This window comes from Chrysemys picta, chromosome 1, assembly GCF_011386835.1.
Source record: "Chrysemys picta bellii isolate R12L10 chromosome 1, ASM1138683v2, whole genome shotgun sequence".
NCBI classification, from domain to species: domain Eukaryota; kingdom Metazoa; phylum Chordata; order Testudines; family Emydidae; genus Chrysemys; species Chrysemys picta.
In genome coordinates, this window is record NC_088791.1 from 66,716,358 (window position 1) to 66,743,001 (window position 26,644).

The 26,644-nt window shown below is 42.0% G+C and overlaps 1 protein-coding gene and 1 long non-coding RNA gene across 7 annotated transcripts in view; one reads left to right on the top strand and one right to left on the bottom strand.

The window, feature by feature from the left end:
* Positions 1-26,644, top strand: part of RAB3IP (RAB3A interacting protein) — a 57,915-nt gene that overhangs the window by 18,742 nt on the left and 12,529 nt on the right. The window contains exons 2-7 of one of the 6 annotated variants that reach the window (XM_005280050.5): positions 3,892-4,167; positions 4,399-4,660; positions 15,635-15,730; positions 20,211-20,288; positions 20,696-20,899; positions 24,434-24,562. In XM_005280050.5, coding sequence (XP_005280107.1) covers positions 3,917-4,167; positions 4,399-4,660; positions 15,635-15,730; positions 20,211-20,288; positions 20,696-20,899; positions 24,434-24,562 — 1,020 coding nt within the window. In that variant the 5' untranslated portion in view covers positions 3,892-3,916. Of the gene's footprint in view, positions 1-3,891; positions 4,168-4,398; positions 4,661-15,634; positions 15,731-19,267; positions 19,303-19,533; positions 19,566-20,210; positions 20,289-20,695; positions 20,900-24,433; positions 24,563-26,644 lie in introns of those variants that run through there. The other 5 variants (XM_005280051.5, XM_042860137.2, XM_065572229.1 and 2 more) reach the window with 5 other exon arrangements.
* LOC135976509 (uncharacterized) lies at positions 4,513-17,680 on the bottom strand. Its single transcript, XR_010593685.1, has 2 exons — positions 17,492-17,680; positions 4,513-5,347 (listed from the first exon to the last, which is right to left on the bottom strand). It is a non-coding gene; the product is annotated as an uncharacterized LOC135976509 (long non-coding RNA).

Consider the following 26,644-nt stretch of genomic DNA (forward strand, 5'->3'; position numbering starts at 1 on the left):
CACAGCATTGTTAATTGCAGTTACAGAATGGCAGAGACAATGGTAATTTTAGAATTATAACCTTTATTCTGTTTCATAAATGTTTCATAACTAATTACCATTTGGAGTGGGGGGGGGGTGTATAGCGCCCTTGCTGCCAAAGGCTTTGCTCTCATTTCAGACCTTTCATATTTTGGAAGACATAACTGTTCTTGTGGTGCCCTATTGGCGGTGGGAGATGTTATTCCAAGCTGCTGGAGGGAAACTTGCAGTGTATGCAGCTGAAGTATTCAAATGAATAGTAACTGAACAGCAGATTTGAGTGGAGTGGGCTGGTCAGCTATATGGGGGGCCTGAAAAATACACCTGTCCCTGCAGTGTGACTTTCTGGAGTTCCTGCTTCAAGAAAAGTTTGCAGCTATCAGCAGCCAGGATTGGGTCAGAATCCACGAGGGAATTAACATGAATTATTCTGTTATTGCTGCATAAAAACGCACTGAAATCTGCAACTTTACTCCATCCTGCACCCAGCACAGTTCTGGGAAAAAACTGCCACCACACTTGTACTTGGGAGAAATGATTTTGTGACCTGCAGAAATTGCATGGATTACCTCTAACTGAAATGGACTAGGTTTGGAAATAGAATACTGTTTCCCAAACACACACACGCAGTTCACTAATTACGGGTGGCTGCATAGACCCAGGAGACGTGATTGCAGAGTGGCAAATTTCTAAATAATGAAAGGAAAACAAGAATAACCCTAGCAAACCTTGGTGATTTAACAGTTAAAATAACCTTTACAGCTGTTTGTGAATGTTTGAAATTCCAAGTCACTATTTTAAACTCCACATGGTGGGAGGAAAGGGAAGAGGAGTGGGAATGCCTTGGCGTTGTGATACAATCTGCCGCTAGTGGCCAAATGTTGGTAGCCAGGCTTACCATTTTTGCTTCCCTCCCATTACTGTAAGAATAAACTTTTGAGTCGTACACTTACCAAGCTCTGGAATGGCTTCTGTTTCCACTGGATTCTCTGCAGGCTCGGCAGCTGGCTGTTCCTCGTGGGGTTGGGGTGGGGCAGTGTCAAACAGCTCTTTTGAGTAGAGACCGAGAATTTGTTGTTGGTCCTGATCCGCTGTCTGCTCTGGGACTGGTTTCATTAGAAGAGTCACTTCATGCTCCTGACTAGGAGCCTGCTGCTGGCTCCCATCAGTCCCCAGGCTGGATTCAAGGGCCAGCAGGGCACCATACCGGCTGGCCAGGTCGTCATGAAGCACGGTTGGCTCCCTGCTAGGTGCAGTGCCCAGGATCTGGTCAAAGTCGAAGAGCACTTGCTCTTCAGCCTCTTAATATGCTCCCTGCACTGATCACCTGTCCAGAAAATCTTGGAGAGCTGGCAGTTTTTAGCTATCTGCTGGTTTGTGTGATGATAGTTCCTTCACATTAAAGTTTGTCATTCTTGATGAAATGGGAGTCACGGAGCAAGGGGATTGACATACAGAGGAACTGGCAGGATTGTTGCTCCCATTTTGCTTCCTAGGCCATATTCTCCACTTGTCTGCCAGTTGGGCAAGTCATTCAGGCAATCGTTCTCCCTTTCAGTCATGCAGAGGACTTGCCTCCCTCCTTTTTCTGCTTATTGAAGAAATTGGGATGCAAAGGAGAAGTGGGGAGGCAGAGAGTAAGAATGTGATTGTGGAAAGTTTAGATTGGCTTATTGAGGAAAGGGGGAACTGAACTGTGAAGTGGTGGGTAGGAGAAATTGAATTGACTTATCAGGGTGGGAGGCAGTGGCTTTGGGTATGTCGTGGACATTTTTCAACTGGTCTAGTAAGTTCCTTTGTATAGGTGCAGGGGCAGTTTTTTAGTCCCTATGTTTGAGCTTTTAAAACGTTATAAAAATCCACTTTCACTCTAGTGATTTCAGTAGAGGGAAGCTGAAAACGTATTGTTGAAGTTTAACCTTGAAGAAAATGGTCTGTACTTTTTGTCAGCCTGCTCCTGCCCATCTTTTCATTCATTAATCAAACAGGCTTTATCCTCAAAGTACATTATTGGAATATTTTATGCTATTTAAGCACCGGTGTAGAAAAAAGATTCTCTTGCCAAAGAAATTGCTTACATGGGAACTTAAAAATAAGCTGCTCATGTTTGTGGTACAGTAGAGAAGCTGTAGATTTAGCATTTATTCTGCTTACAAAAGAAACACTGTGCAAGTGGAGGGGATACTACCATTGTAGGTAGTTCTAAATAACACATTTCTGCAGAAAACAGGAATGCAAAGAGGTCCCAATTAAGCCATACATGGTCCTTAGTGTGCATTGTGTCTGGGATTTCCTGCAAGATCTTTCTGTGAAGTAGCAAGGGCATACTTATCACAGAAACAACACAGTGAAGCCATTGTGTTCAGGTGCAGGAACGTTTTAGGTTTTTTTTTTAAAAAATCTTACCTGGCAATGTATTTAAATAGCTAGTCACATTAGGAAATAATTATTGATGTACATGTATCCAGCACAAATACAATACTGGAGGTAGAAAACTGTTTGTTTTAAATAAAGTTTTAAGTTTTTCTGCAGCATGTGAAGTTCCCTCCCTTTTAACTCTGTTTTTATTAAATGGACCAAAAAGTGATGCAGTAACTAAATTACTGCAAATGCAAATTGCTGATCTCCACCCTGGACACTGTCCCTACATTATAATTATTTTTAAAAAATCACAAACTGGCTGCAAATGTAATAGTAAGTATATCACATGATCTTTGACAGTTATAAACCTCATCTCTGCATACCTCCTCTCTTGCACCACCCTTTGTCATCATTTGTGGTGCTGTCTTTTTAAATTGTAAGATTTAAACAGGGCAGATTTTTGTCTATAAAATGCCATACGTGTCTGTTGTTTAAATGCTATAATTCTTTCCCATGGTATTATGCAGCTACATGAAGAGACATACTTTATATTGCATTTATTTATGCTTATAAACCATGGAAAAATCTATTTGCATTGCCACCACTTTCAGAGGTGGTCATGTAAGTACCTGGTACTTAGTTTTCCCCTCAAGTCTCCAAATTGAACCCTGAAATGTAGAACCCTGACTTTTACAAAGGGTTTGGATACCTTGTGAAATTTCTGTAAAATTGGAGTTACCTGGTTGTAAAGGGCACATAGTCTCCCTGATTTTATGCTGAAAACAAAAATTGTGTTAGAACCTTTTCAATTCAAAATAGTGAATTTTCACTTTATGGTGAATGTGGGGAAAATGCAGAGATTTGTGCATGGCAGTTTTATTAGTATTTTACTACTTCATAGTATTACTATTTTGTTTATCTTTGGGTTGATATAATATGCTAAAGATATAAATTTAAGGGCTCATTTGTCTGAGTAGTCCCATTGACTATTTTTGCCACTTGAGTGAGCTATTTCAGGAACAGGCCTGTAGTTTAACAAACCATGGAACTTTGGGAGACTTATTTACAGACTGATTGGAAATACTTCAGACACTGGAATATGAGTTTTCTTATGTTCCTTTCTATTTTATTGTGATTAAAAGTAGAGTACTGATCTAGGGTAGAAGAGAGAGTTTTACCTAAAACTTCCATTTTTCTCCTGTAACTTCTGTTCCCTACTCCACTACACACCACACATGTGTTCAGCACATTTGTGTAGCTTTACAAGACGCCTGCAATCTAGTGCAAGCTGACTTCATTGTATAAAACAGAACACACGTTCATCGCAATACATTCAGTTCCCATCACTCTGGTAAGCAGGCACCTAAAGTTTACTCCTAAGCCACCCGCGTTGTGAGTCATTCTGTCCAGTGTTTGAGTAAGAATGGGTTGCTTGCATTTGAAGTTAATAATGTAATATATAAACATATTCTTTAGTAGTCATTCTAATCATTTGCTTATTTAATTCAGGATTTCATATGATGAGGCTTTTATTATGGCCAGTGACCCATTGGAAGGCTTTCATGAAGTGAACCTAGCTTCTCCCACTACACCAGATCTTCTTGGAGTGTATGAGCCAGGGTCTCAGGAACCAACTACCTCACCCAGCGTAATCTACCGCCCACATCCTTCTGCTGTGTGCTCTACACCTATCCAACCCAATGCATTAAATGTTTCTGACCTTCCCACACAACCTGTTTATTCATCTCCAAGGCACCTAAATTGTGGGGAAACATCAGGCATCAAGTAGGTTATTGATGATGACTAACATCTGATTTATTTAAATGCAAATCTTGTTAATTTATTTAAATGGTTTACATAGCATGTCTTCAGTAAAAAATATTATGAATATCTTTAATATTCTATGTTAAATTATGCTTATAGTGGCACATTTAACAGCAAAACTGACATTTCTAAAAGACTTATTCCTCTAAATGTGTGTTCTTATTTAAATAAAGAAATGTCATTTCTTTCCAGCATCAGTGTTACAGACACGGTTCCTTGTTCTACCTCTGGACCCCAGAGTGGGTCATCCAAACACAGTAATTCCAGAAAGGAGAGCAATAATGCAGAGAGAGAGTTTTTGCAGGGTGCTACACTGACGGATGTTTCTGAAGGGAATGAAGATATTTTTGGGCTGAGTACAGACAGTCTGTCTCACTTACGGAGCCCATCTGTACTGGAAGTAAGAGAGAAAGGCTATGAGAGATTGAAAGAAGAACTTGCAAAAGCTCAGAGGGTAAGATTTGTTTTATTGTATTCTCTAATGATTTCTGCTTGCAGAATAGAGAGAGATTTGTACTGTCATGAACTTATGGGTCAGAAATTGAACAGTCTGGGTCCCCCAGTTTTGCAGGATTATCACTACATCATTATTTTATGTAATCTGATCCCGAATATCTGCAGTGATGATGACTCAAACCTCCTCTGGTAGAGTGCTCAAGTATTGATTCTTCTTCTTATGAAAATCTTTTTCTGTAATGTCTAAATTAAAACATTTTTCTTTCCTTAAACTTAGGCCATTCCTCCCTTCTGAGAATAAGAATAATTCCCTTCTGTTCTAGTGTTACCTTGTAGATATTTATAGACACTGATAATATACCTCTTGAGGCTTCTCTCTCCCACACTACATAAATGTAGCAGATGCCATAGAAAATAGAAATATTTTAGAATACAGGTTTTCACATACTACAATGATGTATCATAGGAATGCATGTATATGAAAGAAGAAATAAGAACATCAGTGGCACTCTTCACACTACCATTATGCCATACTTTGAATGGAATGCTGTCTTCTGTCAGGTGGAATATCTTTGTTGTTAAAGTGTGTGACTGGGAGCCAGAACATCTGGTTTCATTTCTTGTTCTTGCTGCAAACTGACATGTAACCCAGGGAAGTCCTTTAAACTCTGCTTCTGTTCCTTATCTGTAAAATGAAAGTAATACTTTTTTACCATGCAATGTGCAGAGATGTAATTCATTAGTATTTGTAAAGCGCTTTGCCTTCCTTGGATGGAAGGTGTACTATATAAATGCAAAGCATTATTACTTATTGTGTTAACACCACTTTGTCTTTCTTAGAATTGCTAGTTTCCTGGTGGATGTTACCCAGTTTGTAGATGTGCTGTCTTTTCCCTCTCTCCACATTTATTTGTATTTAACCCCATCTTGTCACATGTTTGGATCAGTCTTCCTGAATGCTTCCCCCCCTCAGTGTTGGATGTTGTCATTAATTCTGTCATGGTTGAATTTACCCCTTCATTATGATTGTTAATGTACATTTTAAATATGGGTTCTCATATTGTTCCAGATATTGAGATTTTTCCACTAAATAATTGCTCTTAGCCAACTTTCCATTCTTTGTTATGGTGTTTTATTTTGTTGGAATTTGGCAAACAAAACAAAACCAAAAAAACTGTGGTTAAGTTTTTGGGGAAAGTCAATCACTGTCACCAACCAATTGTCAATTCATTGTAGTTTTCTAAGTTTAAAGTTCCACTTTACAGAAAAACCCCAAACACTTGGAAAGTACACAGATGTATAGCTAGGGTTACCTAAACAACTTCAACGTAGCCCTGGTCACCATTGTCACCATGAGAACAACCAGAAAATCTGAGATAGCCTTATCTGGGAAGTTTTGAAATTGGGAAACTAACGTCAACCTAACTACAATAATGGGGTCCAATATTCATGTATGTATTTGAATATACCTTCTCTCTCATCTTTTTGAGACACTGCTGGCCGAAGTTATCAGAGTGAACAGGGCATGTACAACACTGATAGTGTGTTTCAGGACATAGAAAATCTGTTACGCTAATGATTTGGATGGTGGGGGAAAACCCACTTCTTCCCTCATAGAGGCCAGACATTAGGCACTTCTCAAGATGCCTGGCACCATCAGCAAGGTTGCAAAAAGGAAATATCCTAGAATTTCTGGGGGTCTCAGTGACAGTTATGCTTACTCTGCTTCCGTCTAGATGAGCCACCACATCCAAAGCTGCTTATAAGATTGGGGGAAAGTTGGGGTCTGACATAAGAGCCAGGGTTGCATTCAACTTTATTCTAGGCATTTCTTGAATTCAGATATCCTAAAGCATTCTCCTGTCCACAGATTTTTCCTCTTGCAAACTTAATTTTGTCTGAACTCTTTGTGAACCTCCTTTTGAACTTATTCCTGCTGTTTCCACTTTCTCTTTTTAATCCTTAATCTTATTCCTAGTGGCTGTCTCCTGATAAGAGTGCTGGAGTTGGTAGGAAGGTTGATTAAAGCTCTCTAGTTATTTATTGGAATTAGATTGTCTCTTTCTTTAAATTTAAATGTCTCTGGCACCAATTTAGTGCTGCGAGTGTGCATTCCATAAATAAAAAAAATACATATAACATACCAATATAAAGGACTGCCCATCCCTCCATGACAGATAAACAGTCACCAGCAAGTATAATAAGAATTTTATAAAACTCAAACCCACCCCTTTCCAAAAGCCTTCTACAAATAAAATAACCATTTGGCAGCATATTCAGAAGGTCAGCAAAGACAGGCTCAGGTGGACCAATGCAAAAAAGGAATCTTTGTAGTGAGAACTTGAGTTGACACAGTCTCATCAACTTCATACTGAAGATAACAGGGACATAGAGTTAATCAGTGCAAGTATGCTTTCACTTCAACCCACAATGGCGTCTTTTGTGTGGGCTGTTCAAGTTTGCAACTCATCAGCTGTATTCCTTCCTTAAAACAAATATCAAGAAACTCAGATGATGGTTAGCTGAGCATGGTTATTTCAAGACTCACTGACTCAGTAAACTTGTACCTAAGACCTTTTCCAGTCATGTCTTTATATACTTATTATATCTGCCAACCTCAGATTGAGGTGTTTGTCAAAAGTGGTTAAGAAAAATAAGCCAACCACATTTAGATGTCATCCAGATGAATAGTGACCATATCTTGATGTACAGCATTCCATGACCTGTTGGAGAGTGCCAGAGAATGGCTTCAAGTCAGTTCCTTTTGTTTGTTCCCCATCTTAAGTGATTGGCATCTCAGAATTGTCTTTTGTTGGGAGCTTATCTGGAATATCTGATTATGCTGTGGCATTTCAAGGAAAACCAGACTTCTCATAAACAGATGAGTGCTGAGAGCAAGCCTCTTGGTCCTTAAGCAATTATGTGAAGTGCAGATCCTGGCGGACTGTGTTGACATACTTTATCAGTTGTATATACACCTCTACCCGGATATAACGCTGTCCTCGGGAGCCAAAAAATCTTACCGCGTTATAGCTGAAACCTCGTTATATCGAACTTGCTTTGATCCACCGGAGTGCACAGCCCCGCCCCCCCCCGGAGCGCTGCTTTACCGCGTTATAACATGAATTTGGATTATCGGGTCACGTTATATCGGGGTAGATGTGTATGTGCTCCTATATTAACACTTTGTTCATGAGGATCTAGTCAGGTAATAAAAGCACTACCATTGTTATCTATCTGCATAGGAAGACTATTTTTGACTTTTGTTAAAAGTTTGGGTGAAATAATTCCATAGTAATGTGAGTTTTCAGGTTTAAAATTAGTTGATTTTCTCCAAGTAGCTTAACTTTTTTATTTTTTAAGTAGCTAGGTGGGGAGTGCCACTAAACCAGCTGTCTCAGCTTGTGCTTTTTATTTCTCATTACTCACAGCTGAGTATAGCTAACGCCTTGGCTACACTTGCAGATGTACAGCGCTGTGAGTTAAACCTGACTTTGTGCAGCTGAGTAGGGAAAGCGCTGCAGTCTGTCCACACTGACAGCTGCCCAGCGCACTGTTGTGGCCACATTTGCAGCATTTGCTGCGCCATTGGGAGCAGTGCATTATGGGCAGCTATCCCACAGAGCACCTCTTCCCATTCTGGCGCCGTGGGTTGTGGGAAGGGGGCGTGGGTGCGGGGCATTCTGGGTCCTGTCCTAACAACCCGTGATGCATCGCTTCGCATCCCAGAAATCCCTTTGTTTCTGTCCACCTTTGGCGCCATCTTTCAACGGTTTCTGTGCAGCGCGATCTGTCTGCGGGAAATGGAGCCCGAACTGCTGAGGCGTATGCTGACGAGTCTCGCCAGCATGTCACATTTGGCAGTCAAACTATTCCTTAAGATCCAAAGTGAGAGTGAGGAGTCTGACGATGCTATCGAGCCGCGTAATGCATACGACACGAAATTGCTTGTGGCATTCACGGACATGCTCAGCACTGTGGAACGCCACTTTTGGGCTCGGGAAACAAGCACCGAGTGGTGGGATCACATCGTCATGGAAGTCTGGGATGACGAGCAGTGGCTGCAGAACTTTCGGATGAGAAAAGCCACTTTCATGGGACTGTGTGAGGAGCTCACCCCTACCCTGCGGCGCAAGGACATGAGATTGAGAGCTGCCCTGCCAGTGGAGAAGTGGGTGGCTATTGCAGTCTGGAAACTGGCAACTCCAGACAGCTACCAGTCAGTCGCAAACGAGTTTGGAGTGGGAAAGTCGACCGTTGGAATCGTGTTGATGCAAGTTTGCAAGCCATTAATCGCATCCTACTCAGAAGAACCGTGACTCTGGGTAACGTGCAGGACATAGTGGATGGCTTTGCACAAATGGGGTTCCCTAACTGTGGAGGGGCAATAGATGGGACGCACATTCCTATTCTGGCACTACCCCACCTAGGATCTGAGTACGTTAATCGGAAGGGGTATTTCTCTATGGTTCTCCAGGCACTTGTGCATCACCGTGGGCCTTTTATTGACATTAACACAGGCTGGCCCCGAAAGGTGCATGACGCACGCATCTTTCAGAACACTTGGCTGTTCAGGAAGATGCAGGCCGGGACTTTTTTCCCTGCGCGGAAGATCACAGTAGGGGAAGTTGAAATGCCCATTGTGATCCTTGGAGATCCCGCTTACCTGTTAATGCCGTGGCTTATGAAACCCTATACAGGGAGCCTTGACAGCAGCAAGGAACGGTTCAACTACAGGCTGAGCCGATGCCAAATGACTGTGAAGTGTGCCTTTGGACGTTTAAAGGGCCGCTGGCGATCTCTGTATGGGAAGCTGGACTTGGCCGAAAACAGCATCCCCGCGGTTATATCCGCGTGCTGTGCCCTCCATAATATTTGTGAAGGGAAGGGTGAAAGCTTCACTCAGGCACGGACCTCCGAGGTTCAACACCTGGAGGCTGAATTTGCACAGCTAGAGAGCAGGGCTATTATAATATATTTACAAGGGCCCAGCGCGGGGCTGCAAGGATTAGGGATGCCTTGAGGGAGCAATTTGAGGCTGAAAACCAGCAGTGATATCTGGTGCCCTGCACGGGAGTGAAGTGCAGTAGTTCCAATCTTTAGGAATCAGTGCTTGCTAAGCAGACAAGCAGACTTGCAGTGCCTGTTTATTTCCTGGGCTAAGAAGTCTTTTACTTTAAGCAATAATAAAGAATGTTTTTCAAAGCCAAAAAATCCATTTATTGAAAAGAAACAAGGGGTGGAGTGGGGAATGGTACAATCACAGATTCGCGTATGTCCTGTCTGGTGTGCTGTGCATTGAGTGCTGCACTTCAGGATAGCTATACTGTATGGTGATGGGGGTTGAGTGCAGAGGGTAAGGGTCGTGGTCTTCAGGGTTGGGTGCTGAAGATACTGGTGTTGGAGGCAGCGGGTGGTGTGAAGAACACGGAAGTTGGGGAAAGTGGGTTGGAGGTGACAGTGGGGCACAACGGAAAGAGTTTTGGGACAAGGGCTGTGGGGGGGTGGTGGCGGCGTTTACGGTACTGCTCCTCTTTCTGCATGGCTCCTGGATAGGGTCTGCTTGGCGCTCTAGGATGCTTATGAGCCGATCCGTGCTTTGCTGCCGGTGCTCCGTGCTTTGCCGCCAGTGCGCTGTATTTTCCTGGCGGATCCTGCTTTCTCTCTCCTTCCAGTTCTGTGCTTTCTCATTCTGTTTAATAGATTGCGCATCACTTCTTGCGGCATGTCTTCTTTGCTTTTTCGCGGTCTCTTCCTGAGTCTTTGCAGTCTCTGAGCAGGCGATAAGAGGGATGACTGAGGTCTCAAGGTTGATGCTGCTGTAGAAGCAAAATGCAACATTTAACAGAGGCAGCATTGTTTATACCAGACAGAGTAATGATTCCCCCCGCACTTAAGGAGTAGAAAACAAACAGGGTCTACACAATTGCATAATTTTCCCGTCTGAAACAGAGCGCACACATCCCACGGGAGCCTCAAAATGGTGAGTAAGGGGGACTGATTGTTTCAGGGCTGCACTGTCCTCTGGGTTTCTGTCCCTTGGGGGAAGCCAACAGCTTCAGGGGGCACCTACACTGAACATTGTCCAAACGTTTTCCACAGGAGTTCATCCTGGACGATATCTCGCTGCTGAGGGTGACCTGGGAAGCAAGGGAGGGTCTTCTACTGCAATGCGGTTTCCACTCTGGCCCATATGCAGCTTGCCTATGTGCAGCAATGCCCAGCCCCTCGCGGCACAGTGGCGCAGACACGTTAGCCTGGCTGGGACAAGGACCACGGTGGCTCTCCCAATAAACCTGTGCAAGCGCATTGCACGCTTTCTGGATAAGACATTCGAGGAGATTACCGAGGCCGATTACCGCAATGTGATAAACCACATCAATGCACTATTCTGCATCTAGGCATGCATGCATAACCCTCCTCTCCCAAAGAGCCCGCACCGAAAAAATTCCTTCCTGAAAAAAAAAATGCTTACCGGGAACCTGCTCTTCTGTTTGTCCTCCACCAAGTACCGATCGCTGCGACTGGCTACCTTCCTCCTGGCTCGAGAAGAGCTCCTGGCTGCATGGCTCCAGGGATTCCGGGGTGTCTCCATCCGGCCCATCACCATCACTCCCGTTTTCCTCCTCCTCCCTCTGCCCCCACACCGGCTCTGAAGTGTCCATGGTGGTGCTCAGAGTGGAGGTGGGGTTAATCCCAAGTATCGCATCCAGCTCTTTGTAGAATCGGCAGGTCGCGGGGGGAGCACCCGAGCGGCCGTTTGCGTCGCGGGCTTTGCGGTAGTCACTCTGCAGCTCCTTCACTTAAATCCTGCACTGCAGGGCGTCCCGGTCATGGCCCCTTTCCATCATGTCCTTTAATACCTTCCCGAAGGTATCGTAATTCTTACGGCTGGAGCGCAGCGTCCTCCCCACAAACACTGATGAGGTCCAGCAACTTGCCATTGCTCCATGCTGGGGCTCGCTTGGTGCGTGGAGGCATGGTCACCTGGAAAGATTCGCTGATAGCACGCCACGCCGGGCTGAGCACACAGGAAGGGGACTTTTAAAATTCCCTGGGAATGTAAAGGGTGGGTCACATGGTTGGTTACCTGAGGCCAGGGCAGTAGAGTTTGAACTGATGACCAGAGTGGCTAGAACAGGCATTGTGGGATACCGCTGAATACTTCTGGAGGCCAGTCACAGCGCATTGGGCGGCCACACTGGCGCTGCAGTGGCAGCGCAATACACGCTATTCCTTTTGGGGATGTGGAGTACATGCAGCACTGCAACCACGGAGATACAGTGCTGCAAATGCCTTGCCAGTGTGGACGGGGAGTGAGTTACAGCGCTGGGGGCGGCTTTACAGCCCTGCAACTTGCAAGTGTAGCCAAGGCCTAAGTCTTCAGTAACAGCTTCAAACATGAGAGAGCCTTTAGCATCTGTCTAGATATCTTTGCTTTTAAAGCACATCAACGCAAAATATTTAGCTTGTTTGACAATGTAATATTTAGTGTACTATGTTCCTCCTAAATAACAGCCTGGAAACTTGCCCAACAGGATTTAAGATTTGACATGTCTAGCCAAACTTCTAAGAGCATAGGCTATGGATGGTGTCCTCTGCTTTTTTGTTATGTTTCAGTAACGTAGCCAAAACTGAACTCCTGCTTGGACAATTTTATTGTTTAAATAAGTTTACATCCCTAGTCTTATTACTTTGACAGCCTACACTAAATCTTAAAAAGGTAGTCTTTCCAATCACCACAAGCTGAACAGTTTAAAAAAAAAAATCCATGTATCTAAACCACAATATTTTATGTTAATTCTGTCACTTTAAAGGTTTAAAAGTCGGCAAAACTAGTTTTACCTTTCAATGTGACTTTAAGATAATGCTTGACCTAATGTTATTTTAACTTCCTTTTGAGGCTTACTGATGCATGTAATGTTTCCTTTACAAACAGTGAAGTTGAAAACTAAGTGCTGGTATGTTCCCTCTCCATTGTAGAAACATACGAGGCCTGAATATTCACCACTCCTGGATCAAAACCTGCCTTTTCCCTTCTTCAACTCCCCTACTTTTTCCTCGAGAAATACAGTTAAACAAAAAGGAACATGAGTAAATATAAACTTGCTGACCTTCAGTGTTGTCTTCCCTTGGGTTTATTTTTCTGTTTAATTCCTTTATTGTACTTTGTTTCTCTCCTTTTATTTCCATGGTCTTCCTCTTCTTTTTCCTCTTTCTTTCTGTTCTCCCACCACAAGATATGCATCTGTCTCCCTCCCTAACCTCTTTCATTTTTCTACAGCATTCTCTTTGGGAAAGCTAGCTGCTTGTGTGTGGAACAATAGATATTAAGTTGGGAGATATACCTTAATTGCTGTGCCTTTGCATGCATAGTACCTCTCAAAATACAATCTTTTAAAAAAGTTAAGTCTGCAGATCGGAAAAGCAAAAAATGAAACTTTCACACGAACAAACCCAAAATAAACACAACTACCAAATAAAATAAAAAAATCTACAAATTCCAAACTAGGTGGGCCTATAAGTGTGCCCTGAGGTTTGTCAAACTTTAGTTGTCCAAAAGCAGGATATTAGAAAATTTTGCTGCCAGTGTTATCCTAGGAATTGAGAACAAGAGCTTAATTTGATGCTACAAAATGAGATGTGGTTTCTCATGACTAAGTTGTAGGGTGTTTAAGCTTTGGAAGACAATTGGGAACACCTTCAGTTGCATCCAGAACTGTATAGGAAGCCAATGCAGAGATTTGGGCATTGTTTCTATGTCTTCATAGTGATTTTCTCCTCCAAAGGGGTGGGCGGGTGGGCAGCTGAATATTCTGGGTGATTTTCAAGGGAAGTCTGATAGAGTGTATTAGAGTATTCTATTGTGGCAGTGACAAAATTGTGAATGGCTGAGTTCTACATCATAGGGGAGTGGCTGTAGCCTCATGTCCCACTGTGGGGAATGTCGGGTGCTAAGACCCAAAGCTGTAATCTGAGAATTCAGAAACAGTGATGGCTTCAAGAATACCCCCATTTTAAAATATCTAAAAAACCCATATTACTGTGTATTCAGTGGTGCTATTTTATTGCTTTCATTGAGTGTCATGAGTAGGGTAAGCTGATGATTCAAGCCTATTGAGTGTAAGCCCCACCAAAAATATCACACGTATGTAAAGTGATGTACTGTGAAGTGCAGTGTCACATGCTCCCATTTGGAGACTTAGTGGGACACCTGGAAGCTTCAGTAATAGTGGCTGCTAATGAGGTAGTCTAGCTCTATGTAACATGGACTGAGAGCAGCAGAGGGAGGCGGAGGGAACACAGGCATCAGTGGAGCTGTTTCAGATCACATGCACACCCTCCCTGCTACCTCTTCTGCTTTTCCAGACCCATCAACAAGTGGGGTGGAAGGATTTCTGAGACTTGTGTTGGATGTCAAGTAGAAGGGAAAAGAGTTCTGAACTTGGAGTCTTGGATAGGAGAGAGCTTAGAGCTGAGGTGGGGGGTAGTTCAGAGCTATGGCAGGTTAAGTAGGAAGATGAGGGCTTCTTGACTGTGGAGATAAATTGTTGTCGGTGTGTATGTGGAGTTGGTGGGAGTTGGTTTGGAGTGAGCTGATGTAGTCTGGCAGGCTGTGAGTTTGAAGGGGGATGAGTTTGGTTGGCACAAATGAGTGCAAGGGGACTTGAGAGTCAATTGGTTAATGAGTTGGTGTACATGGGGAATGGTAGATTGAAAGAGGAGAGATTGTGATAAAGACAACACCAAAGCCATTAAAGTGACATATATACTGTTTTCTCCCACCCTGCCCTTTCTTGTAAAAGGTCCCAGGTTTTCATTTTGAAAGGGCCAAGCAGTGGGTGAAGGACGAGAGTGCCCCCCCTTTTTTTCTTCACACTTCCTCACCAACCTCCCTTATATCTATCAAAATACTCCAAACCCCAGTGTTTCACTTTGAAAACATGATCAACCTGGGCACTGTGGGAGGTTGCTACCTGCAGCACTACCACTTGTTTTGGGCTCCAGCTGCCACTGTTCCTAACTGTGTGCAGTATTCTAATGTCGGGAAGGACTGGCAATAGGAAGACTCTTCTGAGCTTTTCCTTTCATTTATAAAGTATATTCAAGAAATCTTAGACCATATTCTCATTTACATTAAGACTTCTTTACGCTGCTCGGCTCAGTGTTAAGATCTTAAAGTGGGAGCAAATGTAATTTATGCCCACTTTACAATGTTCTGGCAGTGTAAAGGGGCCTATAGGGGTCTTAGTGTAAATAAGATTAAGCCTCCCACTCGCCAAGTTTTAATGTTATAGTAGACCGTTATAAGTAGCATTAAACTGATTTGATATGACTGCATATTTCTGCCTTTACAAGGAGCAGGGATATAACTAGAGTGTTTTGGAGTTAGCTAGAGCTGTACTGTAAGGCGGCTCCCTGGAGACAAAACTTTATATTAAAAAGATTCTGTGAGAATGGAGACTCTTCTTCAGACAAATGTTTTTCTTTAAAGGGAAAAAATAAAACATTTCTTTAAATTAAATTAAAAATTTGAAAGGTGTATATTGGCTATATGGCTATATCAAGCACTAGTGAAAGCAGTACTCATATTGTCACAATACAAAACTTATGAAATAACCAAACCTTATAGAATTCTTTTTATATATTCTTCTTTTGGTTTCTATATTCTGTTTCAGTGAATGTAGTCTTCTATATTTCAGGAAAGAAGCTTTTTGTACTTCAGAGAATTTTGGAAACGCATATTTAGCTTAGTTGTATTTTTAGATCAGCCTGACAGGTTTCCATGTAGAAGGAAGTATTAGGTATACATTTTCAGCATTAATGTTATTGCCTCTAGTGTTAAGTTCAATGTTTTGAAAGGTTTTATTTAGCAAAGGTTATCTGTTCCACTGATTTACTTGTGGCAGAGCTTTAAAAGCCCACAAACTAGTACATTAAGTTAGAATAAATAATTTTCAATTTTCCATAGGAGCTGAAATTAAAAGATGAAGAATGTGAAAGACTTTCTAAAGTGCGAGATCAACTTGGACAGGAATTGGAAGAACTTACAGCTAGTCTGTTTGAGGTTTGTTTGAGTCTTTGCTGTGATATAATTAAAGGAGGCTGGGCAAGGTGTGTTATGTAGCATCAGTACATTGTACGGTGATACAGAAAAATCAAGCTTGTAAAAGAATTTGTGGTCTCAAGGCTTGGGCCTGTTGAAGTGGAGACTTGAGAGCAAGAAATCGTATAGCTTTACATGTATATAAGAGCGAGATCTCATTAGCCTTGTTAGTCTGCCTATTGCACCCAAAATGAGGGATGTAAGAAAAAATAGTCCAGAAAGCTTAAAATGTGTCATTCTTCTCTTTTGTATAACCATTTTCTATCAAAGCCAGATTATCTGTCTAGAAGATTGCATAAAAAAGAAGTAAATTTGGGGCCACAATGCGGGGCACAGAAAAATGAACGTTCCTGATGGAAGTGCGGTATAACTCTTCATGCTTCCAGCTTTTAGATTTGGGGCCAGGTGCATTTCTCCCCAACACTTTGAAATAAAGCTATTAAATATACACAGTTGTTATTTATGTGCATTTGTGTAGCCAGTCAATATAGGATCTGGTTGCACAATCAGAAGCATAGATATCAAAGGGATCTCTAAAGTTAAGATAAGGACAGTGGTGCCATCATAAAGAGAATGAATTTATGCTCTCTCAGGAAACCATTCTAAAGATATATTTATACTTAAGGAAGGTAGCATCCAGAGGACTAGTATCATTTAAAAAAAAAAAAGAGTTCAGAGGCATATAATTGGAAAAGAATGAATAGAAGACTAGAAAGAGTAAGGTAGAAGTGTGTGTGATGGTAAACGAGAAGGGAGAGGGGGAAAATGAGATAAATTGGATAAGTATTTCACATAAAAATAAATATACCTCTGAAGCATTAAATTGATGCCATCTCACAGCATCATGAAAAAGTGTATTATTTAATCTGTATTTGATATGCAAAACATGAAATATAGAGCATTTAGTAACTACTCTGTAATGTGTTTAAGCTTTCAACATTCCCAAATGTTAACATACCACTGAAGTTTTACTTCTGTGATTACTTCACTAGGGCCCCGGGGCCCTGATCCTGCATTGGGATCCACAAGCCTGGACCTTTGTGTCTATGCAGAGTCTCATTGGCTTCCTTGGGTCATTGAATGGGCACAGGGCTTGTACTAGTGTAACCTATGTAGAGGATAGGTAAGTCAATCTACTTACCAATTCTGTGCTATGGAGTTCCTCTCTCTGACTTAAAGGATTTATACAGACCATGAATCCCTATCATCGCAAGAGACTACACCTGGATTTTCTATAGAAACCATCTAAATACTAAAAGTGGAAATTATAAGAAGATTCACTTTTTCTCATCTTGGGAATCCAGTACCAATCTTTACCATCAGCCAGTTATGTGCGCACACGCAATTCATAATTTTAAATTCCTTTTTATGAATAACACTCCAAAGATAAACGGTTACAGCACAGTGTTACAGTGCACCCTAGCTAGATGAATATCACTAACTAGAGATTGTGTTGTTTTCCTTGCAATTAAGAATATAACACAGGACCTAAACCTGAAGCTACATACATATATTATAATGCCATATAAAATAAATTGGGACTCTGACAATCGGAGATCTTCTGCCTTCAGATAGGCTCACTCTGAGTATTATATTGACAAATAGGTAAAATTGACCAAGTAGGTAAAAAGTTTAGTTATACTATATAACCAACTATTTCAGCATCCACGCTATTGCACGCACAAACTTCAAATAAGAAAGAAAAGAAAACTTGATAATTACCGCAGCTGTTAGGCTCACACACTGTCTTTGGTTCAATGATGTCCTGAAGACATTTGGCCTCCAGTCTACAATTCCTTCTTAATGGTGTTTCCCAGTCTAAATCTTACTGACTTCTGTAAAATTACAGGAAATGGCACTGAGATTCAACCCAGAGATTCAGTCTGGGTTACCCCGACAGCTCTATCTTCTCCCTGCAGGGCTGGGTGGGATCTGACTGGTGCTCCAAATCGCTGCCAGTTTTGTAACCCTGACAGAACTCACTACTGATTGGCTTGCCACCTTGTCTGGGAATGTTTCCATATCAACTCAGAGCAAGTAGAAACAGCAGCTGTAATTACAGCATAGAGTATGTTTGGCTGAACACCATGATGTAAGAAAAAAGAAATGGAGGTTACCTTAGCACAGGGGTCGGCAACCTACGGCACGCGAGCCGATTTTGAGTGGCACGCAGCTCCCTGCCGCAGTCCCGGCCCCCAACCCCACTCAGCCCCCCCGCCCACCGCTCTCCCCTGCAGGGGCAGGAGGCAGAAGCTTGGTTCTGCGGCAGCCAAGCTTCCCCCATCCCCCTCTTCTTCCCCCAGCTGTGCTTTCCGGCCCCTCCTCCTCTTTCCCTCTGCCAATCAGCTGCTGGCCCTAGCGAGGGGGATGGGGAAGAGCGGCAGCATGCACACAGCTCCATAGAGGACGCAGAGAGAGGTAGGGACGGAGCCTGGGGAAAGGGGGTCAAACAGGGCATATCCCTTCCAGCCCCCTGCCCTGAGCCGCTCAGGGCGGGGGACTGGGAGCACCCCTACAGCCGAGCACCCCACCCTTCTGTCCTGAACCACCCCCACCCCAACACACACCCATCCCTCTGCCCTGAACCTCCCCACACTCAGCCTTCTGCCCTGTACCCCCATACCCCCAGCCCTCTGCCCTGAACCCCCATACCCCAACATACACCCAGCCTTCTGCCCTGTACCCCCACATACCCCAGCCCTCTGCCCTGAACCCCCCACCCCAACACACACCCAGCCTTCTGCCCTGCACCCCCCCAGCCCCAGCCCTCTGCCCTGATCTCTTAACCCCCCCCACACACACCCCAGCCTTCTGCTCTGAACCCCCTCCCCCAGCCCTCTGCCCTGACCCCTGAAACACCCCCCGCGCCCCCCAGGTCTGGGGTCCCAGCCGCAGGCCCTGATCAGCCCTCTGCCGGCCTAGGTGAACAGAACCCCAGGCTGGCAGCGAGCTGAGCAGGCTGGTGGCATGAGATCAGCATTTTAATTTAATTTTAAATGATGCTTCTTACACATTTTGAAAACCTTGTTTACTTTACATACAGTAGTTTAGTTATATAATATAGACGTATAGAAAGAGACCTTCTAAAAACGTTAAAATGTATTACCGGCAAGCAAAACCTTAAATTAGAGTGAATAAATGAAGACTCGGCACACCACTTCTGAAAGGTTGCCGACCCCTGCCTTAGCATATCCCAGTGCAGGATTCAGGATTTATTTTGTATAGTTGGGTGTGTGTTTTACATCCCAAATACTTAAATTGTAATAATATGACACACTTTGTTTTGTGAGATGCATCCCTGCTTGGAAACTGCATGGTCAATGTTAAATGTACCTGTACAGATTGTATAAATGTGTGTGTTCTTATTCCTGCATGTATCTGTTGTGATTTAAGGTAATCTTATAAACCCATAATCTAGAACTCTCATGTAAGCCAAGGGGAGCTAAGTCATTTTTGTTTTAATGATTTATTATTTTTTCTTTTATTTATATAGCATCCAAAAATGTGCTAGGCGCTCTACAGATATAAGCTAGGTCCGTGTCCCAAATAATTTATAGTCTAAATCCTTTGTGTTGATTTCCCTTGACACCAGCCGGTCACAGCAGTTTACCCATGTGCAATAAATTGCTGAATCAAGGCTTAAATAGAGGTATCATACAGACAAAATGATGGGAGGAGTAGAGGAGAAGGATGTGGGTTTTTTTTTTTGTTTTTTTTTTAACCTTAATCCCTTAGCTCTCTTCTATTTCCCTTTATTAGCAGAATCTTGCTTCCTTACCTGGATTGTTTTTAACACGTTAGTATTTAAATTTTTAAAATGTAATTTATTAATCACTAGCCTAATATATTTTTGTTCGGTTTTTACATTGCCTATTTTCCTGTTTAATTTATTTTTACTGTTCAGTATTAGACTTCATATATTCATTCAATGAGCCTTCTTCATGCACAAATTAAGATTATTGAGATTGGTTCTGCTGGCAACAGGAGAGCAGAAGCAGGCTCCTTTGAGTATAAAAGTGTGCCCATGTTACTTCTCTTGTTGCTGGTCCTCTTTCTCAAGAGAGGAAGGGGGTCTTCAGTTGGCAGCCACCAGAGCTTGATTGGAGTTTGGAAGTCCTGCCAGGTATAGTGCTTAGGGGTTGGCTGCTAGGGATGTCAGTTGCCCAGTGTCTGTGATCAGGGCCAATGATATAGGGGCCCACTGATCCCCTTTGTTTTGCCATTACAGAAGTAATAGGTTTGTAGATATTTTGAGTTAATAACTATTTATGTTATTTCAATTCCAAGAGACATCACAAATCTTACTCTTTTTATTTGTAACCTTCATGAAGAAATGGGGTATTATGTCATTTATTTTTAAAGTTTTTTTTTTTCCCCCTGGGTTTTGTGGGGTGGCTATTTTATGTGAAACATGTACACTACAAAAACATTTGTTTTATAGGAAGCACACAAAATGGTGAGAGAAGCTAATGTCAAACAAGCTACTGCAGAAAAACAATTAAAAGAAGCACAGGGAAAGGTGAGTTTTTTCAAACTTATTTTCTGTGCATTTTATTATAGTGTTTAAATCCAGAATTGTTCATGGGTGAAAAATGTAAAGAGGATCCTCACTTGTGTAAACCTATGCTGCTAATTACTGAATTGTTCTGTGCCATCTACATATACTGTCTATAAATGCTTTGGGGCTTGGCATTGGATTTTTCCAGCATAATGTTCAATAGTTGGCAGTGGACACAGCAAAACAGCAGTGCTACTGAATATGGTGCTCTAAAGGTGTACATATTGCTGTTCTTTTTGCAAATCAAGACAATTACATTCAGTATCCATATTTGAAAAGTATCTAACAGTATTGCCAATTAACATTTGTATCATGCCATAATGTGTGCCTAGGCGGCAAGTACTTAATTGTATTTTCTCATTTTCAAGATTGATGTCCTTCAGGCTGAAGTAGCAGCTTTAAAAACACTAGTACTGTCCACTTCACCAACATCACCAACTAAGGAGCTTCAGTCTAGTGGAAAAGCTCCATTTAAAAAAGGACATGCAAGAAACAAAAGTACAAGTAGTGCTATGGGTGGCAGTCACCAAGACCTCACTACAGTGCAGCCAATTGTGAAAGACTGCAAAGAGGTAACAGTTCAAAGATTGTGTTCTTTTTGGCTAGGGATGTTCATTAATATTTACTGAATTAAAAACAATTTTATTTTCATTCCCTATAAAATTGTGTATGGTTATGCATGTGTTTGTAAAATCTTCGTGTAGCACTGATTGCTTTCAGAGATTTTTCTGTTAACTTCTGTTTCATCTTGGAGTTCCATATCAATAGCTGGTGAATTTCTGAATCTTCCTATTTACCTTTAAATGCTTTCTTTGGGGAGAAGATTCTAAATATTTCAAATATTTAGAAAGACAGTTACCTCTGGTATTTTCTGCAAGAGTTTTTAAGACTGTCAGCTTTTTTGTTATACATTTGGAAAATGTACAAGACTTGGTTAATTTCAGGCCTTTCTGCACTATTGGTCATAGAACTGGGAAGAGTCAGATTTACACATGGTAAAGTCAAACTATAACTCTGAAATCTAGTTAATCTAAAAAAAAAGTTGAAAGTGGTTTCCTACACCTGCTGCTTAATCTACTTGCCAATTTTAATTGTTTTGCAATTACATTAAAATGTTTTTCTTTCCCTTGTTGCTGTGCAAGGGAAACAAACACAAAGGAAATGGACTGTATAGAGGAAATCAGGAAACTAATTATATACAAAATGCTGTTATTGCACCAGTATTTTTTTAAAGGGCTGTAATATAATTCTCTAATCTTTCATATATTAGTAATCTTAGGTGCTGTTTGTAAAAATGGAAAAAATATTCAAATAGAAGTGTAATTTAAATTGATGGGATCCCTTCTAAAATTTTGTTCCATTATAATTCACTGCTGACCTGATGAGGCAAAGAGTGGGGATAGGAGAGAGTTACACATTCAGCACCTAGAAAGGAAACGAATAAGGTGCTAAAAGTATAAAGCAGAAAGCCAAATAAAAAGGATCAAGTCAGGAGCAATAATGAGTGCTTTTCAAGTCAACTTGGTTTCTTTTAACTATTGGATGAGGAGGGAAACTGAGCAAAATACAAAAGATAAATGCAATGTAATAACTGTTAGATTTTTAAAATTTTGAGTAAACACATACAAAAATTATGCTTTTTTAAAAAAAAATAAGTTTTTTTCCGCCCCGTGTGTGTGACTCTTTAAGGTATTGATAAACCATTCATTTTCTCATGCCTGAGAATTTTTCTTTTGATTGAGGCTACGGGGAATGTTTCTTTAGGGAACAGAATACACTTATTGGGTTTCATTTGCAGAATGAGATTGGTGGCTTAGCAACAAGGGTATTTACAACCTGGTTTAATTGAGATAGCTGACTTTGATTATATCTAGGTGAAAGTCAAGTGGATCTAATGGAAAATAAATTGGCCTGCCTAAATTCTGTTTTTTTTTTTTAAATGGATTATAGGAAATGGTAAAATGCTTAAAGATCAAGGAAACAAATGGATAGACTAGAATAGTATACAAGAGGTTAATATACATAAACTAATCTTTTGAGTTTAGTCAATCAGGATTGTTCTAGTGTGAATTATTTTCCCTCTGCAGTGCCTCATTTACATAGAATATTTTAAAATAAGGTTTAAATTGAGGTTTAAAAATCATATTTGCTTTCTAATAAGCATACTATAAAATAAGCATAATTAAATTCTGTCGGGTGTGTCTGCTTTCGAACGTTACTTTCCTCTAGAACACCCAGCCTATTCATTGTTTCTGAACTCTTCCTCACTCAATCTCACTAAAACAGCTTCCCCGCTTTCACAGTTCCTAATCGCGAGGTGGCCCAGAAAGTCCAGCATTGGGTTTCTTTTCTTTTTCTCTATTTCCAACTGTTCCTGTTTTCAGTCCCCTTCAAGTTTGTCAGTGAGGTTCTGTTTTCTTTTCTCAGTCCATAACTGTCATCTGCCATCCTCTAGATGGCCACATCTTCCCCATCTCGTATTTAAATAGCTTTCACCCTTCCTCACCTCACAATCCTCGACCCTCTTCAGCTTTCATGCTGTTGATCTACCAGTTCAACTCTTTACCTCCTGCTTCCCTCACACAGACCTCCTCATTTAACCTTTGACTGTGGATTAATTTACAGACAAAACCAAGACCATTCCCTAAATCTTCATTTATATTATGACAATAGTGTGCAAGGGCCTGATGGAGGTAGGCACTACACCAACCTATAGGAAGACATGGTTCTGGCCCCAAAGAGTTTACAATCTAATATGATGACACAAGTGAGTGTAACAAACAGTAGGAGGGAAAGGGGATGAGGGTAATGGTAATAAGGTCACAAAGTTAATTTGGCTAGCTAGTGACATCTTCATAACTTCAAATCTAAAAGTTTTTTTTTTCTTTTCAAATAGAAGTAAGTAGATGGACATCATTGGTCTTCATTGGAACTCTGTGTATCTATTTTAATTTCATTTTTCTGTAGGCATGTGTGGATCTTGAAGGGATTGTGAGGAGAAGGTAGTAGCCTTGTGAATCAGTTCAGGGAGGGTATTCTGTGTGTTAGGGAAGACTGGTTTGTAGGACAAAAGGACAAGTGGGTGATCCATCCTCAACATTGCATTTTTTTTTTTGTTTCGCTTCTGCTTTTGTTTCCTGTCTGTCTGTGCTGCTGCCTGTGTATAAAATACCATTCCAATCCCACTTCATCAATACACTATCTTTCTCATTCAGAGCTCTCATAAGCATGTGCTCCATCAGTCCCATCAAGAAGTGAATTAATAATAAAAACTACACCAATTCCCACCCTTTCCCCAAAACCCAATCAATTATTTCCCCCTCACGCTTTCCCCATGCACCTTGTGTTCCCCCCCCCACCCCCAACACACACACAAATCAGCCACTAACATGATCTCATGTGGTTTGGCTCCATGCTCCAGTAATGCTATGTGGTACCTGTGAAATTATAGCATGAGATATGCTTAGCAAAGTGGGAGAATGGAGTTTTTGAACTTTGAAGGACCTCAAATGAAGAATAGCAGCGAGTTTAAAATGAGAAGCTGAATTCTACTTACATTAAATTCTTTAGATATACAAAAGTATTTTTTATTTACTTTGCTTTTAAATACAATATTAACACATCACTTAGGTTTGGTCTCCTTACAAAACTTTTCAAATTCAGAAAACAAGCAGTGGACAGACTGAAAGGATGTAACAGATGCACGAATGGAAAAGAATTAGTAACTTCTTCCAGTTAAACAGTTGCTCTTGTGTTGCCAAGGGTATCCTGACTTCAGTGACTTGCCAATTTCCTCTTGTCTCATTTTTTAATATTTCAGTGCTCTAATACTGCAATAAGTTCAAAGTACATGAAACAATACAACTTAAATTGCTTATTTTTGTATACTTAGGCAAAGTAGAGATTTAAAAAAAAGTATGGTTAATGTGCAGCTGCTGGAGCTTTAGAATAATGTGTAATAATGGAATTGGTTCTAATGCTTTTTGATTGAAATGCAGGTATTATAAACTGTTCAGTTTTAGCCCAATTACTGTAATCCATAAAATTTGTTACTAGATTATAACTTTTTTTTGTTTAAAAAGTATCTTTCTGGGTTTGTTTGTTAGGCTGACTTATCTCTGTATAATGAATTCAGATCCTGGAAGGATGAGCCGACTATGGACAGAACATGCCCTTTCTTAGATAAAATCTATCAGGAAGATATCTTCCCATGTTTAACCTTCTCAAAAAGTGAGGTAATGTATTTATTCTGTCTAAATGTTGATGCTGTCTTTATGTAATGTACATCGGTACTTATGGAATAGTTGTTTCCACATGTTTTACTCAGTACCTGAAGACACTAAAAAGTATTTCTTCACATAGTTACATATTATTTAGCTATTTACCTCATTATAAAAAAAAATGGCACTAGTCAAAATTAAGGGCTGAAGCCTAACTTAGAGTGGTGAGATGTTGAACAGCAGTGGTCACCAGCTGGTAGATCACGATCGACTGGTGGATCCTGGAACCTCTGACAGTCAATCGCAATCTCCAATTGCTAAAAGTTGAATGGCGCAGCAGTGCGGCAGGGAATCTCCACACACTGCTCCTGTGTGCAGGCATTGCCTCCTCAGCTCCCGTTAGCTGGGAATGGGGAACTGAGGCCAATGGGAGCTGTGGGGGCAGTGCCTGCAGAGAGGGTCAGCGTGCGGAGCCATTCCCCTGCCCCAGGCACTGCAGGGACGTGCTGGCCGCTTCTGGGAGCCTGCCTTAGCACTGCTGCACTGCCACCCAAGGTAAGCGCCTCCCAGCGGGAGCCCGCACCCCAGCCCTGAGCCCCCTCCCGGAGCCTGCACCCCAACCCCCAGTCCTGAGCCTCCTCCCAGAGCCAACACCCCAAACCCCTTCCTGCACCCCAAACCCCTGTACCAGCCCTGAGGCAGGGCTGCCCAGAGTGGGGGCAAGTGGGGCAATTTGCCCTGGGCCCTGCAGGGGCCCCCACGAGAATATAATATTCTATAGTATTGCAACATTTTTTTATGGAAGGGGCCCCCGAAATTGCTTTGCCCCAGGCCCCCTGAATCCTTTGGGCAGCTCTGCCCTGAGGCCTCTCTCGGAGCTAGCACCCCATACCCCTTCCTGCATCCCAACACTCTGCCCCAGCCTAGAGCCCCCTCCTGCACCCAAACTCCCTCCCAGAGCCACACTCCCTCCTGCACTCCAACCCAGTGAGAGTGGGTGAGAATGGGGGAAAGTGAGCAGCGGAGGGAGGGGGATGGAGTAAGCAGGGTGGTGCCTCAGGGAAGGGGCGGGGTAGATCATTGGTTGCACTTAAATTCAAAAAGTGGTCTTGTGCATAAAAAGGTTGGAGACCACTGTTGTTCAGATTCCCCCTTCCCTACCTCTGTCACTGTATCCAATACTAACTTGCCGTTCTCTTGCTATTCCAGACATGACTCTTTCAAGTAGAGACTCTCATTCTTCTCTCTCTCCTTCAAACTCTAGTGTCCTCAGGAGTTGGGGATTGTGTACTTCTCTTATCTTACCGGGACCTTTTAGGAGGGACATAGTAAATGGACAATCTCTCATTTCTGCCTTTATGTAGATGGCCAGAAAGGCCACAACACCCTTTACTTAGCAGACACACGTCTTCTCCTCTCCCAGTCTGTCAGAGCAGCAGATAAAATCAGGCTTTGGAGCAGGCAACCAGGGCTGTGGTGCATTCTACTTTCTTTGAGGAGGGAAGCCTTAGAAGGGCTAAGCTCAGAGAAAGGTGAAAGAGTTGGGAACGTAATTCATTTTGGATTAAAACAGTTGTGAGAATTTCACCTTCATTTTTTTTTTCCCCTGCATTTTGAATTTTCATTTGTTGCTGTAAATATTTTCCTAGCCTGTTGCTTTGATCATGTCATCCCTCCACTGGCACCCTCTTCTGTATCATATCAAACCTAAGCTACTTGTCAGCACTTTCAAGGCCCTTCATGGCCTATCCCCACCCTATCTATTATCATTCACTACCAAACTGTTGATACATACCTCTGATTGGCCCATGATACCAGCCTCCATAGCTCACTTGTTAAATTTTCAAACAAGCACTTTTGTGCTTTCTCCCATCCTGCCCCATATGCTTGGGTTGTGCTCCCCGTAAACGTGTGTAAAGCCATTTTACTGTTCTTGTTCAAATCATTCCTTAAAACGCTCCACTGTGGTGATGCCTACACTTGAAAATGGCTAGGCTAGGCTGCTGTTGTGCTGCCACAGCCTACCATGCTGACCAATATTGTCTTGTTTCCTTGTACTCTCCTGTTGGTTGGTCTGTATTCATCTATCTCCTGTCT